The 15,502-nt window shown below is 43.4% G+C and overlaps 1 protein-coding gene across 2 annotated transcripts; it reads right to left on the bottom strand.

The window, feature by feature from the left end:
* Window positions 1-745: 745 nt before the first annotated feature.
* On the bottom strand, window positions 746-7,263 carry LOC109883615 (pinopsin). 2 transcript variants are annotated; one of them, XM_020475652.2, is made up of 4 exons: window positions 6,424-7,263; window positions 5,273-5,601; window positions 1,830-2,063; window positions 746-1,697 (listed from the first exon to the last, which is right to left on the bottom strand). In XM_020475652.2, exons 1-4 carry the CDS (start codon window positions 6,800-6,802, stop codon window positions 1,464-1,466), a joined length of 1,176 nt encoding a protein of 391 aa, XP_020331241.1. In that variant the 5' UTR covers window positions 6,803-7,263; the 3' UTR covers window positions 746-1,463. The 2 variants fall into 2 exon arrangements, with proteins under 2 accessions (XP_020331241.1, XP_031664503.1); XM_031808643.1 differs by having other exon boundaries at window positions 746-1,689; window positions 6,424-7,261.
* Between the last annotated feature and the right edge of the window lie 8,239 nt (window positions 7,264-15,502).

The raw sequence follows: 15,502 nt of genomic DNA, 5'->3' as shown, positions 1-15,502 counted from the left end.
CATGCATGCATTTGTGTCTACTCCCCTTCATTACTTTTCAACTTATTTTCAGCTGTCTCTCCTCTCATTGCCAGACCAAGCCTCCAGGCTAGTAAGGTACACATCTACCCCTGACCACCTGCTGGGCTCAGAGCACTGGCCCAATCAATGACATTGATCAATGACACCCCCCCCCACCACCACGGTCCCCTCCCTCTACAGACATTTGCTTTGGTCCCTATTTTTGTCCACTTTCCTATCTTCACATTTGGGTCATTTTGGACAGATAGATGAGCTATCGCTATATTATAAGCCCCCTCGTACAGTAGTAGCTGTATGCAGAAAGAAGAGGAAGAGACAGTCATCTTCACATGACTGTCACATAAAAATGAATCACATGGGTTTGAAGTGGGTCATGTCTAGATGGGATTCCAGCTTTTGTCAAATTGATCTTTAGATGTATCTTTTCTTTTTGGCATTTTAGCTAACCCTAAACCCTTTCCTAACCTGCCACGTTTATTGTCCTAACCTGCTGCGTAAGTTAAACATGCTACGAGAAGTCAATTTTGACAAAAACGGAAACTCTTCCAGCCATGACCTTAGAAGTGGTTTACCTCTGCTCGTGCATTCCATTTTGAGGTGTGGTTCATTGAAGTGATAAAAGCCCATTGGGATTCAGTTCCATCTAGTGGTGAAAAGGAGATGCAGCGGGCAGCCTTTCAGCAGTGTGACGGTCCAAATAACACTGAATCTTCCTTTACACATGATCTTTGTAAAACATCTTTATTAAACAGGTCACTACATCAATGATAACACGATGTCAAAGTGTAACAATGTTCATAGATGAAGAAAAGGTTAGGAGCCCCTTATCAGAGCCTCTTAATAATGTGACAACCATCTTGTAAAAGAATGGTGATTCTCAACATGAATAGCGGGAGCATTGTGAATGTTACTGTGTTTGAACATGCGTACACAACAAGGCATCCAGGTTCTAGTTACATGTGAGAGAGAGAACCCGTGATGAACAATGGGTTGCCATCTCATAATCTACATCGGAAACACTGCCATCAAGTTCTGCAGCCACATCAACTCACCGACCACTTGGTACAAAGATTATATACAGGAGATCTTACATCTGGTGGTATGTAAGGGCTGGGTTTACTAAGACGGATGAATGTTTTTATCTCTACAGACTCCAGCATAGGTCAATGTTACAGCAGGCTGCCACCTTGTGGCCGAACAGCACACACTCAACCGCAGGGTGAAGGAAAAGGTTGCTGCGATATAAATGACAGAGCATTTACACATCCAGGTGACAAATTACACCATCTAACGAAAAGAGAGATACATTAAGTATCTCCAGTTTGCAGCCGAATAGATAACTTCCTCTATCATATCATATGTTGCAGTGTGGGGCACCATGTTTAGGCTCTTATGAGCAGAGGAGTGGGCTTTTTCTCCACGGCCCAAAATACCTCTGTTCCTCAAGGGGTGTAGTGCACAACCAGGACCAGGTCACGTTTGTCTCTCTGCTGGCCACGTGTCTGAGTCTTCGAGGAGGTCCCACTGCCGTCCAGAGGCTCGCGTGTACCAGGCTCCTCTGGGGCTGGAGAGTTGCCATTAGGGCCAACCACTCGGCTGCTGGGCACGGTGTGGAGGGTGTGGCTGCCTGCTGCCTCTGACCCACAGCTCATGAAGGCCAGGAAGCACCTGTAGAACTGGCACACATGACATCATCAATGCGTCCACGGTGTAATAACGGAGTACTGACGTTAAAGGTTTTTCCCCATTTCCATATCAGATCGCTAAGAAGTAGAAAAATGGCCAGAGTCCCATTGATAAGCCGTTACCTGGTTATTTAAAAGCCCATATATGACAGGGTTGAGAAAGGTGCTACTTTTGGCAAGGATGGAGGGGACAATGCTTGTGGTGGGGCTGACCAGGCCAACCTGGCCGAAGGTGGCCAGCAGAGCCACCACCCCGTAGGGCATCCAGCACAGCAGGTAGCAGGACACCATGGAGACAACCATCACCAACACATGGGTCTCCCGCCGCTGTGCAGACGACTGGTTGATTTTGGCTACCTGAGGAGAGAACACATTTTTTTCAAGTTACTTACAAAACCCTGTACCAAAGCCTCACTACCATCGGGTCATTAACATTCTCAGTGGTCAGGTTTAGGTCACATTGACAGCAGTGTGAAGGCTACCTCGTGATTTCAGTATGTCAGGGAATGAACACATAAAACACGCTTATTTCATGTTTACGCAGGGAAATCATATAACCATTACACAGACAGTCATAGGGTGTGAGCTCTAACCTAAAAAAAACAGGCATAGAAGCTAGAGGTCATGGTCAATAATGGCTAAAGGGTGGTGGCCAAATTCCCATGGAATAGGCTCGAGTCCTGAAAATCGAATGGTTAAATTATAGAAAACAACACCGATTCTGAGATGCGCATCAGTCCCCGTTGTGCAGTAAAAACAATACGATCATTGATTTACTCCTTGAAGTCTATACATATTCTGTTTGCCCACTTAAGAAACGATGATGTCATGACCTCCAATGTTTTTCTGCACAAGTATTCCCATGAAATCCATAAATAATTTCATATGCTGCATTTAACTGATAGTTCTCCCTGCAGGGTAAACTATAGGTAATGAGAATAGTGGGGTGGAGATAACTTCTTGTTGATGGATGTGGAACAATATTACCCCCCCCCCCATCAATTACAATTTAGCAACGCAGATGTAGACTACCTAGTAACCAAATTGTCGCATTTTTCATCAAATAAGAAAACGTGTCTGAAACAGAGAAATCTGGCTAAATGAAATCTCAACTTGTTTACGAATGAAAAGTAATCTCTCATCTTAATAATCGAACCACGACAAATATACGGCACACTGGAGTGGAACAAGCCTTGACACCTGACAAAGGAACTCAAACACAATGGGGGGGGTAAATCAACAACCTCGTGTCAATTTCTGCTGTCATTCCAACTTGTCAGCCACCTACAGCGCAGTCATTATTGAGTCCTACGGATTTGCTGAGAAAGTCAAGCTGTACTGAAGACTGCCTAATGCATAAAACCACAGTAGGTCTACATTGTATAAGCGTAGCAAAACTGGTGCTCAAAATCATACCCAAGCGGCATGTATTTGTGGCCCAACGCCAAGAAAACGACGTGTTCCTAAATGGCCACAGGGAGTATCGATCTGAATGAAAGGAGAGTGAACAAAGACTTATACGTTTATGTTAGGATAAAGGACAGGCGGGTAATGTGGGTACTCCTCCGAGCGTTTGGTTTCAGAAGGGCCTTGAGAAATTCTGGTTACCATCAGAATGTCCTCTACGGCAGTCAGTCTTCTACACTTCTGATGTTGTCTTGTCCTTGGTCCCTCTGTGTGACATGGGTATAAAACAAGGAAGTCAGCGGTACCACAGGTTGTCGTCATTAGTGACCAATGATAGACACATTCAATCTGGATTAAAAATAATCCCCGGGATGATTCATTCATGAGACCTATACGAGCTCTGGCCACCAAGACGGACGACTTTCAGACAGGTTGCATCAGCAGCTATCTCAATCAACCTCAGGTCTCCCCGTCTCCCGCCCAACCTTCCGCCACAAGGCGAAGGACACCACCTCAAAGGGCACCGTGTTGTGGATGAGCCACATTTGAGTTAAGGCTGACAGCCTGTTGTAAACCTGCCCTCTCTAAGCATATTTTTCCCCCTGGAGGAAAGACAGACAGTGCCATTGCCACAACTGCTGTTACTCATCTTCTATATATTTTTCACAAAAAATGTGTGAGAGTCAAGCATCCTTTATGTTTTCATTTGTTTATGTCCCAAATGTCTCACTTATTGCACTAGTGGAAAGGTGGACTAGTAAGCCTGCCTCGCTTTCAGTGTGAGGACTGCAGCTGGCAGAACTGAGCCTTAATGATGTTGGCCACTAGAATTTCACAGCTGTCCCAACATGATAAATGGTTTCAGTGGACTGAACCTGTGGTTCAAGGATTTCTTGCTAATATATTTAACTAAGGTCTGCTATACAAACATTGAGACATTTCCACTTCCTGCTTTTTAAATTATTTTCTCTGTCTTTAACATTTCACCATAACATGTGGAATCTATTCATTCTGCTGTGATCACACAGTCCTGAAGATCACACAGCCCTAAAGATCACACAGCCCTAAAGATCCCACGGCCCTAAAGATCCCACGGTCCTAAAGATCACATGGTTCTAAAGATCGCACAGCCATACAGATCGCACAGTCCTAAAGATCACACAGCCCTAAAGATCACACAGCCCTAAAGATCACACAGCCCTAAAGATCACACAGCCATACAGATCACACAGCCATACAGATCACACAGCCATACAGATCACACAGCCCTAAAGATCACACAGCCCTAAAGATCACACAGCCATACAGATCACACAGCCATACAGATCACACAGCCCTAAAGATCACACAGCCATAAAAATTCACACAGCCATAAAGATCACACCGTCCTAAAGATCACACAGCCATAAAGATCAGTCATAAAGATCACACAGTCCTAAAGATCACACAGCCATAAAGGCTACATAGTCTAGTTTATATATATTTTTTAATTTATTAACAAAACACATTAGGAGGTGTGCAAAAATTCCCTTCAGTGACACGTCAGAGACATGATAGGAAAGAGAGTGTAAGTGCTGCAATTCAAGGACCGTTTTTAAAAATGTATTTGTGCTGCCTTGATCTTAATCAGTTTTTTACACGTCAGGCAGCAAGCTGAAGCACTCTGAGGAGTCTTTTGGGAGCGGTCTGGGACAGGGCCGTGGCAGATTGATGGCTCTCTGGAGAGGGAGATGAAATATGCTTTTTGAGAGATAGATGCTGCCATCAGAGAGAGGTGAAGATGTTTACTCAGGGCAAAGCCATTTGAAGACTCCTTCAGCACATCAACGACATAATCAACCTTGACATGATTATCAGTGTCCATTGTCATGGGGCGGCAGGGCAGCCTAGCCTAGCCTAGGGTAGCGTTGGACTAGTAACCGAAAGGTTGCAAGTTCAAACCCCTGAGCTGACAAGGTACATATCTGTCATTCTGCCCCTGAACAGGCAGTTAACCCACTGTTCCTAGGCCGTCATTGAAAATAAGATTTTCTTCTTAACTGACTTGCCTAGTTAAATAAAGGTAAAATAAATCTTCGCAAGCATGCCCACCATCATCATCAAAATTCTCACCGTGATCAATATAATCCGTACAGCGTGAACCAACGACACTGACTCACCCCACGGATGGCAAAGAGGATCTTCCCATAGCAGAACATCATGAGCAGCAGGGGAAGTAGGAGGCAGAAGATGAAGAGGCAGGTGACATAGGAGATGTTCCCAGAAGAGCGCTGGTGCCACTGCACTGAGCATGTGGTGCCTGGCCCCTCTGGACCGTAGCTGCTCCAGCCAAAGAAAGGTGGAACCGTCCACACCAAGGAGTAGAGCCAGGCGCCCGCGATAGCCAGCCAGGCCTTCTTGTAGTCAGACGGGTCAGCCTTTGTGTAACACAATATCGTGGAGTAGCGCTCGTAGGAGAGGATTGCCAAGGATACTAGAGAAACGATGCCTGCACAGAGAAATGGATGGAGGTAGAGTTGTAGCTGTGGTGAGCATAATGGTACATTCTTGCTGTGGACTTCGTCAAACGCCAAGGTTATGCAATACATTGTCCAGAATGTCTACATGGAGTACATTACCAATTGGCCATTACAATGCATGTGGCACACACATTCACATGCTTGAGCATAGAGGAAGTAAATGTTTTCACATTGCAATCCTTAACTCATACTCTTGCACTCTAAAACCTGTAATATAAATTACACTCTGTCTCCAGATGTCAGCATTTTAAGTCCTAACCAAGCCCAGGTTACTCCACTTGGTGTATGAAAGGCATGCAGAGCATGCACAAGAGCACAATGTTGATCATTCCCGCTGTGGCAAAAAATCCAGTCAGCTAAATATGATGTAGGTATGATTCTAATGGTTAGCAGACGCCGTAACCAAGGTGACAGTTGGTATATTGTTGAGCTATGGACAAAACACAGAGTAAACTTAGGCCTGCATAACAAAATAATACAAACATGTATCAAGACTGGTTTGACTCTGGAACATTTGGCTCAAAATACAGGATCTCTTTACCAGTCAAACTGACTGTAGCCTGTCTCGAAGATCAAAACTGTTCGTTGCTTATTTACTGTTATGTTAATTCATCATCCATCACATTCAAGACTACATGTAGCACCTCTCACACAGGGCAGAGAGCATGGCGTGGGGGACCTGTTGAAACATGAGATGACGTACTTTTCTCCCTCCGATTCCAGTCTCTCTGAAACGTTACCAGTATGAATAGGATAGGATAGGAAGCTTATAGATCATCAAGTCAACTCACCGAAAAGCGAGTTGGCGAAACCGTACCATTTGCACCCGTGGGCTCCAATGAGCCATCTGCCATAGAGGCTCGCGGCAAAACTAAAGGGAGTTCCGAAGATACACACCAGCATGTCGCTCACACTGATGTTGAGCAGGATGAGATTGATGGGCGTCCTCAGCACCTGAAACCGCGCAAAGACGAGAAGGACGAATAAATTGCTGAGGAATCCTAACAGGAAAATGACACCGAGAAACACGGCTACCACTGTGTGCCCTGTCCTGCCGAGGTCGGACTGGTCCCTGGACGTGAGAGTGTCGCGGACACTGTCTTTCGGGCTGAGGTTCGTCCCGGAGCTGTCATCGGTGCTAAAATTTAAGTTGCCGCTCTCAACTACCATGGTAGCACTTGCTGAGTTGGTGGCGCTGGACGAGTAATTTCAAGGTGCCGGGGGAGAGTTGTTCTGGATCTCCCACTCACACCTTGTCAGTGCAAACATGGGCAATAAATATCAGTCGCCTGCAGATTTCAGTTTCTCCTGCTCTCGCTTGCAGCTCTACAGATGTAGGCTCTTAATTTGATCACTCTTTTGTTGCTGAGAATGTTCCTGCACAGAAGGAAATGCAAATTGATAGTGTATTCGAGGTTTAAAAAGCCTTCGAAATATTGCAATATTCAATTTAAAATGTCAGACTTGTTTTGCCAAACGAAAAATGTAACCATTCACATTTCCTGTTGCTTTAGGATTATTTTACTGTTGTAGCAAACTGGCTCAAATTAAAATCATACATATGTAGCTATACACTTCCAAAAGAGTACGAGGCTATCTATCGACAAAAGCTCAACGCCAACTCTTTATTTATCTCACTGTCCCATTGGCAGCTGTCTTCGTTTTTTATTGAATACCATGCTACGCAAAGAACAGGGCATTACTCTAAAATACACTGAACCACAACATAAACACAACATGCAACACTTTCAAAGATGTTATTGAGTTCCAGTTCATGTAAGGAAATTAGTCAATTTAAATAAATTCATTAGGCCCTAATCTATGGATTTCACATGACTGGGAATACAGATGTGGATCTGTTGGTCATAGATACCTTCAAATAAAGGTAGGGGTGTGGATCAGAAAACCAGTCAGTATCTGGTGTGACCACCATTTGCCTCATGCAGGGCGACACATCTCCTTCACATAGATTGTGGCCTGTGGAATGTTGTCCCACTCCTCTTCAATAGCAGTGCGAAGTTGCTGGATATTGTTTGGAACTGGAACATGCTGTTGTACATGACGATCCAGATCAAACCAAACATGCTCAATGGGTGACATGTCTGGTGAGTATGAAGGCCTTGGAAGAACTGAGACATTTTCAGCTTCCAGGAATTGTGTACAGATCCTTGAGACATGGGGCTGTGCATGATCATGCTGAGGTGACGGATGTGGATGAACGGCACGACAATGGACCTCAGGATCTCGTCATGGTCTCTTTGTGCATTCAAATTGCCTTCCATAAAATGCAATTGTGTCCGTAGCTTATGCATTCCCATACCATAACCCCACCACCACGATGGGGCACGCTGTTCACAACGTTGACATCAGCAAACCCCTCATTCTGTATGCCGTCTGCCCGGTACAGTTGAAACCAGGATTCATCCGTGAAGAGCACACTTCACCAGGGTCCCAGTGGCCATCGAAAGGTGAGCATTTGCAACGCTGAACTGAAGTCAGGTCAAGAGCCTGGTGAGGATGACGAGCGTGCTTCCCTGAGATGGTTTCTTACAGTTTGTGTAGAAATTCTTTGGATGTGCGAACCCACAGTTTCATAAGCTGTCCGGGTGGCTGGTCTCAGACGATCCTGCAGGTGAAGAAGCCAGATGTGGAGGTCCTGGGCTGGCGTGGTTACAGGTGGTCTGCGGTTGTGAGACCGGTTGAACGTGCTGCCAAATTCTCTAAAACAACGCTGGAGGCAGCTTATGGTAGAGACATTAACATTAAATTCTCTGGCAACAGCTCTGGTGGACATTCCTGCAGTCAACATGCTAATTGCACGCTCCCTCGAAAAACTTGAGACATCTGTGGCATTGTGTTGTGTGCACATGTATTGTCCCCAGCACAAGGTGCACCTGTGTAATGATCATGCTGTTTAATTCGCTTCCTGATATGCTACCCCTGTCAGGTGGATGGATAATCTTTGCGAAGGAGAAATGCTCACTAACAGGGATGTAAAGCAATTTTATTTCAGCTCATGAAACATGGGACAAGCACTTTACATGTTGCGTTTATATTTTTGTTCAGTGTAGTTGTATTAACCAACAAGGGTAGGCTACGGTTAATAGACTAATGTGATTAGACAAACACCCAAAATCGTTTCTATTCCATGAAGAAAGCATGCTATTGCACTAATGCACAGAGTGTATTTTTACCACGAGCCGTGAGTCATGACGGAATACAAGGTGTTCTGTTAATTAGTCACAACCTGCACACTTGGATATATCATACTTTTCACAGTCAGATGTTACACCTATGTTCCTGTAAATATAAAAATAGCTGCATGCAAGAAGATCTGTGGCCCAAGGCTTTTATTTGAATGGAGCTCTTCTTCCTGTGGTTGAAGAAAGAGGCATCTTCTGTCTGAAGTGCCGTGATACTATCCCATCTCATGGGGCATCTGACTTTCCCCATACAGAGACACACTGCTTATCTATTGACCATGTGGAACCTGATGCCAGCGCTTCCCCCATCAAAACAGAAAGCAAGACAATACACTTGAAATAGTCTGACTATCTCTTCTGGCTGTCAAGTAGAACTGCATTTCAGTGTAAACAATACTATTGTACCTCTAGCTTTGAGTATGTTGGTCATCGAAAGAGTACAAAAAAAACACATTTATTTCGAGAACCTGAGAATGTGCAATGAGGCTGCTCAAAAGCTTCTGAGAGAAAGAACTTCTCTGAGCCATAACGCTCACAAGCTTCCAGGGGTCAGGATGTAATCCTTTGAGAGAGATACACCCTCGATCTCATCAGTCTATTAGACCAGGTGTCACATCAGTGCAGCTTCTTGATCCCCTCTCTGCTTTGCTCGTCCACAGCGGTAATGAATTGTAAATCCTCAACATCGTCTCAAAAAGTAATCACTTATCCCAGAATAATACAGCAGATCAGTTGATGTAGGAGGTGGGGGCTGAGGCAAGAGGAATGAGGGGCAAATATCAGGGATCTGTAGACTTGTAAAGGCCGAGTGCAGTCAAAAATGTGATTCTCCCGTGTTTTATATATATTTCCACACGACAAGGCTGGAACAATACTGTAGAATTGTGAAAATTATGACATTGCCATTTTAGTGTAAGAGCTGTTTGAAAAGACTGCCTGAAATGTTTTCCTGTTTTGGTGGGACAGAGTTTGGCCTGCCTGGTTAGCATTATTGGTTAATAGACCAATAAAGAGTTCTAAAACTTCTGTTCCAATAAGAACTCATTTTTTTTGTTTTCCCCTCCCCACTCAGACTACTCCCAGACAGTCCTAAGCAAAATTGTTGCTTGTGAAATTGCTCTTTGCTAAGGAGCTATTTTTTGTTTCTTATTTACCAATTTAATTTAAAACAATCACAGTAAGGTACTTAATTGTTACCCAGAAATGATTTTATATTCAGATAAAAATGGCTTCATTGGACCTTGGGGGCCCCCTCAGTTTTTTAATTTAACTTTGTTTGTCATGCCCTGATCTGTTTCACCTGTCCTTGTGATTGTCTCCACCCCCTTCAGGTGTCGCTTACTTTCCCCAGTATATTTATCTCTGTGTTTCCTGTCTCTCTGTGCCAGTTCGTCTTGTATGTTTCCAAGTCAACCAGCGGTTTTCCTGTTCTCCTGCTTTTTGCATTCTCCTTTTTCTAGTCCTCCTGGTTTTGACCCTTGCCTGTTTCTGCACTCTGTACCTGCCAGCCTTGACCACGAGCCTGTCTGCCTCCTGGACTCTGATCTGGTTTTGACTTTTTGCCTGTCCACAACCAAAGCCTACCCCTTTGGATTAATAAACATTAAGAAACATTGACTCCAACCATCTGCCTCCTGTGTCTGCATTTGGGTCTCGCCTTGTGCCTTGATAGTTGTTCCCCTGTAATACTACTAGCCCCTTAGCAATTTTATGAAGTTGGCGCTAGCTAGCCCAGAAAAGTTCCCAATCTTACAACCTCATAAATAGCTACCAAGAAGCTAGCTGCTTTTAGCACCGCTAAAAGGGTTGGTCCTTATGCGTGGGGGAAATTGAGAAAAAACATCTAATAGAATGTAATTTAAACAGGCTTTCCAAACATGGGTCTGTTGTAGACCTACTTCCTCTCCACTTACCTGTAACAAAAAAAAGCAAGGACTCGTGTGGGACTTTTATTTTGACATGAGGAAAGCAGAGAGGAACTGACCCCGCTGAGGAACTGCAAAATAATGAAATTCTGGAGTCCTATTTTGGTATAGCAACAACAGTCTACTTGTCAATCCCAAATTCATGATAATCTGGTTTAGGTTGCACATAAAAATATGTTGAATTATGCATTCCTGCTGATTTGCTAGGTGTAAGATTTTATGAGATAATTTTTTTTCTATTCTGTGATGCCTTGGCAAAACTTTGAGTCGGATTCATTGGCTGGTGCCATCAAAACCTTTCAGCAGGGGAAAAGGTTAGTCTGGAGCCCTGACTTACTATACTAATGTTGTAGTATACTGTAGAATACTGTATATTACACACTGTAGCATCCCTCAATCATGTGTACAGTAGGTAGTGGGGGGGCAGGGTAGCCTAGTGGTTAGAGCATTGGACTAGTAAACGAAAGGTTGCAAGTTCAAATCCCCGAGCTGACAAGGTACAAATCTGTCGTTCAGGCAGTTAACCCACAAAATAAGAATTTGTTCTTAACTGACTTGCCTAGTTAAATAAAGGTAAAATAAGAAAGTAGTACTTATTGTAGAATTCTGTGGATAAACTGTAGAAGGCTACACTAAACACTGTATTATGCCCGAGTTTTAATTTGCATATACCCATCCCCCATATCCCAATATGTTCCATCCATGAGTGAGAAACCTATATCCCAAGTATAGACCATATATTGTGTTCCCAGCCATTTAAAACATGTCTACTTACTTGCAGTGACCTATTATAAAAACAACACCCCAAAACATGCAGAAAAGTATTAAACAGGAATAGCGATACATTCCAAACCACCATGTGCCCAGTGTGTTGCTGCTCTGGGGAAGACCTGTGTATAATCCCCTCAATCAAAGCACCAGGTCCTCCCAGCAACCTGAAGAGCAAGTTCCCCAATATTTTCTCTTCTTCTTCTGATAAAGACATTAAATCCCGAACCCCTTCCTATTCCCAACACCCTAAAACTAAACCCTTACCCGAAATCCGGTCTGTATCCCCTACCCAACCCCTCTCTCTTTAATATATATATATATATTTAATCTAGTGGGGCAAAAAAGTATTTAGTCAGCCACCAATTGTGCAAGTTCTCCCACTTAAAAATATTTTGACAATTCTGTTTCTGGTGTCCTTTGACAGCTCTTTGGTCTTGGCCATAGTGGAGTTTGGAGTGTGACTGAGGTTGTGGATAGGTTTCTTTTATACTGATAACAAGTTCAAACAGGTGCCATTAATACAGGTAACGAGTGGAGGACAGAGGAGCCTCTTACAGAAGAAGTTACAGGTCTGTGAGAGCCAGAAATCTTGCTTGTTTGTAGGTGACCAAATACTTATTTTCCACCATAATTTGCAAATAAATTCATAAAAAATCCTACAATGTGAGTTTCTGGATTTTCTTTCTCATATTGTCTGTCATCGTTGAAGTGTATCTATGATGAAAATTACAGGCCTCTCTAATCTTTTTAAGTGGGAGAACTTGCACAATTGGTGGCTGACTAAATACTTTTTTGCCCCACTGTATATTTTTCTTCTTTACGTTTAATTATACAATGAAGTTTGTCTTAATTTAAATCAATTTAAACCATGCTCTCGATGGTGCAGCTGTAGAACCTTTTGAGGATCTGAGGACCCATGTCAAATCTTTTTCAGTCTCCTCTTTTCAGTCTCATGCCTTCTTCACGGCTGTCTTGGTGTGCTTGGTTCATGTTAGTTTGTTGGTGATGTGGACGGTTTAATGTGTTAGAATGTTTGTTAGGCGGTTTAATGTGTTAGAATTGATTTGATGTTTAGTTTTGACTGTTGATTGATTTAAAACTTAATATTGAATTTGACTATTGCTTTTGATTGAACAGAGAAAAAAACGTAATGAATTTAGGAAAAAACATAAAGACCCCACTTCGATGACTAAGATAATAAAACAAGAGTAAATACTATTTGTTTTTTTAACTACAGTATTTATACTATAGTAAACTGTAAATACTATATTATACTACAGTAATATATGCAAAAAAATAATAATAATAATGTACTGAGTGTACAAAACATTAGGAACACCTTCCTAATATTGAGTTGTACCCACTTTTGCCCTCAGGGCAGCTTCAATTTGTCGGGGCATGGACTCCACAAGGAGTCGAAAGCATTCCACAGGGATGCTGGCCCATGTTGACTCCAATGCTTCCCACAGTTGTGTCAAGTTGACTGGATGCCCTTTGGGTGGTGGACCATTCTTGATACACACGGGAAACTGTTGAGTGTGAAAAACCCAGCAAGCAGCTTTGCAGTTCTTGACACACTCAAACCAGTGCACCTGGCATCTACTGCCATACCCCATTCAAAGGCACTTAAATCTTTTGTCTTGCCCATTCACCCTCAGAATAGCACAAATACACGATCCATGTCTCAATTGTCTCAAGGCTTAAAAATCCTTCTTTAACCTGTCTCCTCCCCTTCATCTACACTGATTGAAGTGGATTTAACAAGTGACATCAATAAGAGATCATAGCTTTCACCTGGTCAGTTTATGTCATGGAAAGAGCAGGCGTTCATAATATTTTGTCCACTCAGTGTATAGTGAATACTACAGTATACTAGTCATATCCGCAACAAAAAAACTAGAAAAAAATACTACAGTAATGTCCGCATAAACACTAATACTACAGTATTTATACTACAGTAAACTATAGTATTTCTTCATGTAGGGCTGGTAGCACTGTGCACTATAACAAACATAGCCATATTGTACATGTACTGTCAACTCCACATTGACATTTCAGATGAGGCTGGCCTGCGAGCAGGAAAGTAACTGAGTGGCAGGATGCATTGGATAAAACAATACATGCCAGGCTAGCGACTGTCTCTGACGTTCTAGAACACAAGACCGGTATAGGGTAAAATTGGACAGGAGAAATCGGAAGAATTCTTGTCATTGTCCATCTAAAAACTCCATCTAGATGAAACAGATGGAGGAAACTAATATTAGTGCCAGGGCATCAATAATCTACAAGAAGGCATGTTGAGATGTCTGTCCTTCCATCTGTGGCTCCATTACTGGCAGCCATGCTGGCCAAGCCTATACAGTGATGGGGACGGGGGGTCCATCCAAGCCCAGTCTTGGAGCTTCGGGGTGCAGGGTCATCTGTTGATACAAGGTCCTCATCACCGCGGTATCCAGACTGGTCACAGGGTCATGGAGAGGACAATGGCTGGGGCTTCAAGTTCTTCTATTCTACTCCTTTGGTCATTTTAGTGGTTGGTCGTTGGTGTGGCCTATTATTATGGGATGCAGTCCCTTCAAGTAACCATTGCAAATCCAGAATCATTATTTACCTCCGTATATATACAGTGGGGCAAAAAAGTATTTAGTCAGCCACCCATTGTGCAAGTTCTCCCACTTAAAAGATGAGGCCTGTAATTTTCATTATAGGTACACTTCAACTATGACAGACAAAATGAGAGAAAAAAAAATCCAGAAAATCACATTGTAGGATTTTTAATTAATTAATTTGCAAATTATGGTGGAAAATAAGTATTTGGCCACCTACAAGCAAGCAAGATTTCTGGCTCTCACAGACCTGTAACTTCTTCTTTAAGAGGCTCATCTGTCCTCCACTCATTACCTGTATAATGGCACCTGTTTGAACTTGTTATCAGTATAAAAGACACCTGTCCACAACCTCAAACAGTCACACTCCAAACTACACTATGGCAAGACCAAAGAGCTATCAAAGGACACCAGAAACAAAATTGTAGACCTGCACCAGGCTGGGAAGACTGAATCTGCAATAAGTAAGCAGCTTGGTTTGAAGAAATCAACTGTGAGAGCAATTATTAGGAAATGGAAGACATAAGACCACTGATATTCTCCCTCGATCTGGGGCTCCACGCAAGATCTCACCCCGTGGGGTCAAAATGATCACAACAACGGTGAGCAAAAATCCCAGAACCACACGGGGGGGGGGGGCTAGTGAATGACCTGCAGAGAGCTGGGACCAAAGTAACAAAGCCTACCAAAGCCTACCACACTACACCGCCAGGGACTCAAATCCTGCAGTGCCAGACGTGTTCCCCTGCTTAAGCCAGTACATGTCCAGGCCCGTCTGAAGTTTGCTAGAGAGCATTTGGATGATCCAGAAGAAGATTGGGAGAATGTCATATGGTCAGATGAAACCAAAATATAAAATTTTGGGTAAAAACTCAACTCGTCGTGTTTGGAGGACAAAGAATGCTGAGTTGCATTCAAAGAACACCATACCTACTGTGAAGCATGGGGGTGGAAACATCATGCTTTGGGGCTGTTTTTCTGCAAAGGGACCAGGACGACTGATCCGTGTAAAGGAAAGAATGAATGGGGCCATGTATCGTGAGATTTTGAGTGAAAACCTCCTTCCATCAGCAAGGGCATTGAAGATGAAACGTGGCTGGGTCTTTCAGCATGACAATGATCCCAAACAACACCGCCCGGGCAACGAAGGAGTGGCTTCGTAAGAAGCATTTCAAGGTCCTGGAGTGGCCTAGCCAGTCTCCAGATCTCAACCCCATAGAAAATCTTTGGAGGGAGTTGAAAGTCCGTGTTGCCCAGCAACAGCCCCAAAACATCACTGCTCTAGAGGAGATCTGCATGGAGGAATGGGCCAAAATACCAGCAACAGTGTGTGAAAACCTTGTGAAGACTAACAGAAAACGTTTG

Source organism: Oncorhynchus kisutch, linkage group LG28 (genome assembly GCF_002021735.2).
Source record: "Oncorhynchus kisutch isolate 150728-3 linkage group LG28, Okis_V2, whole genome shotgun sequence".
NCBI lineage: Eukaryota > Metazoa > Chordata > Actinopteri > Salmoniformes > Salmonidae > Oncorhynchus > Oncorhynchus kisutch.
This window is presented reverse-complemented; position numbering and strand designations above follow the sequence as displayed.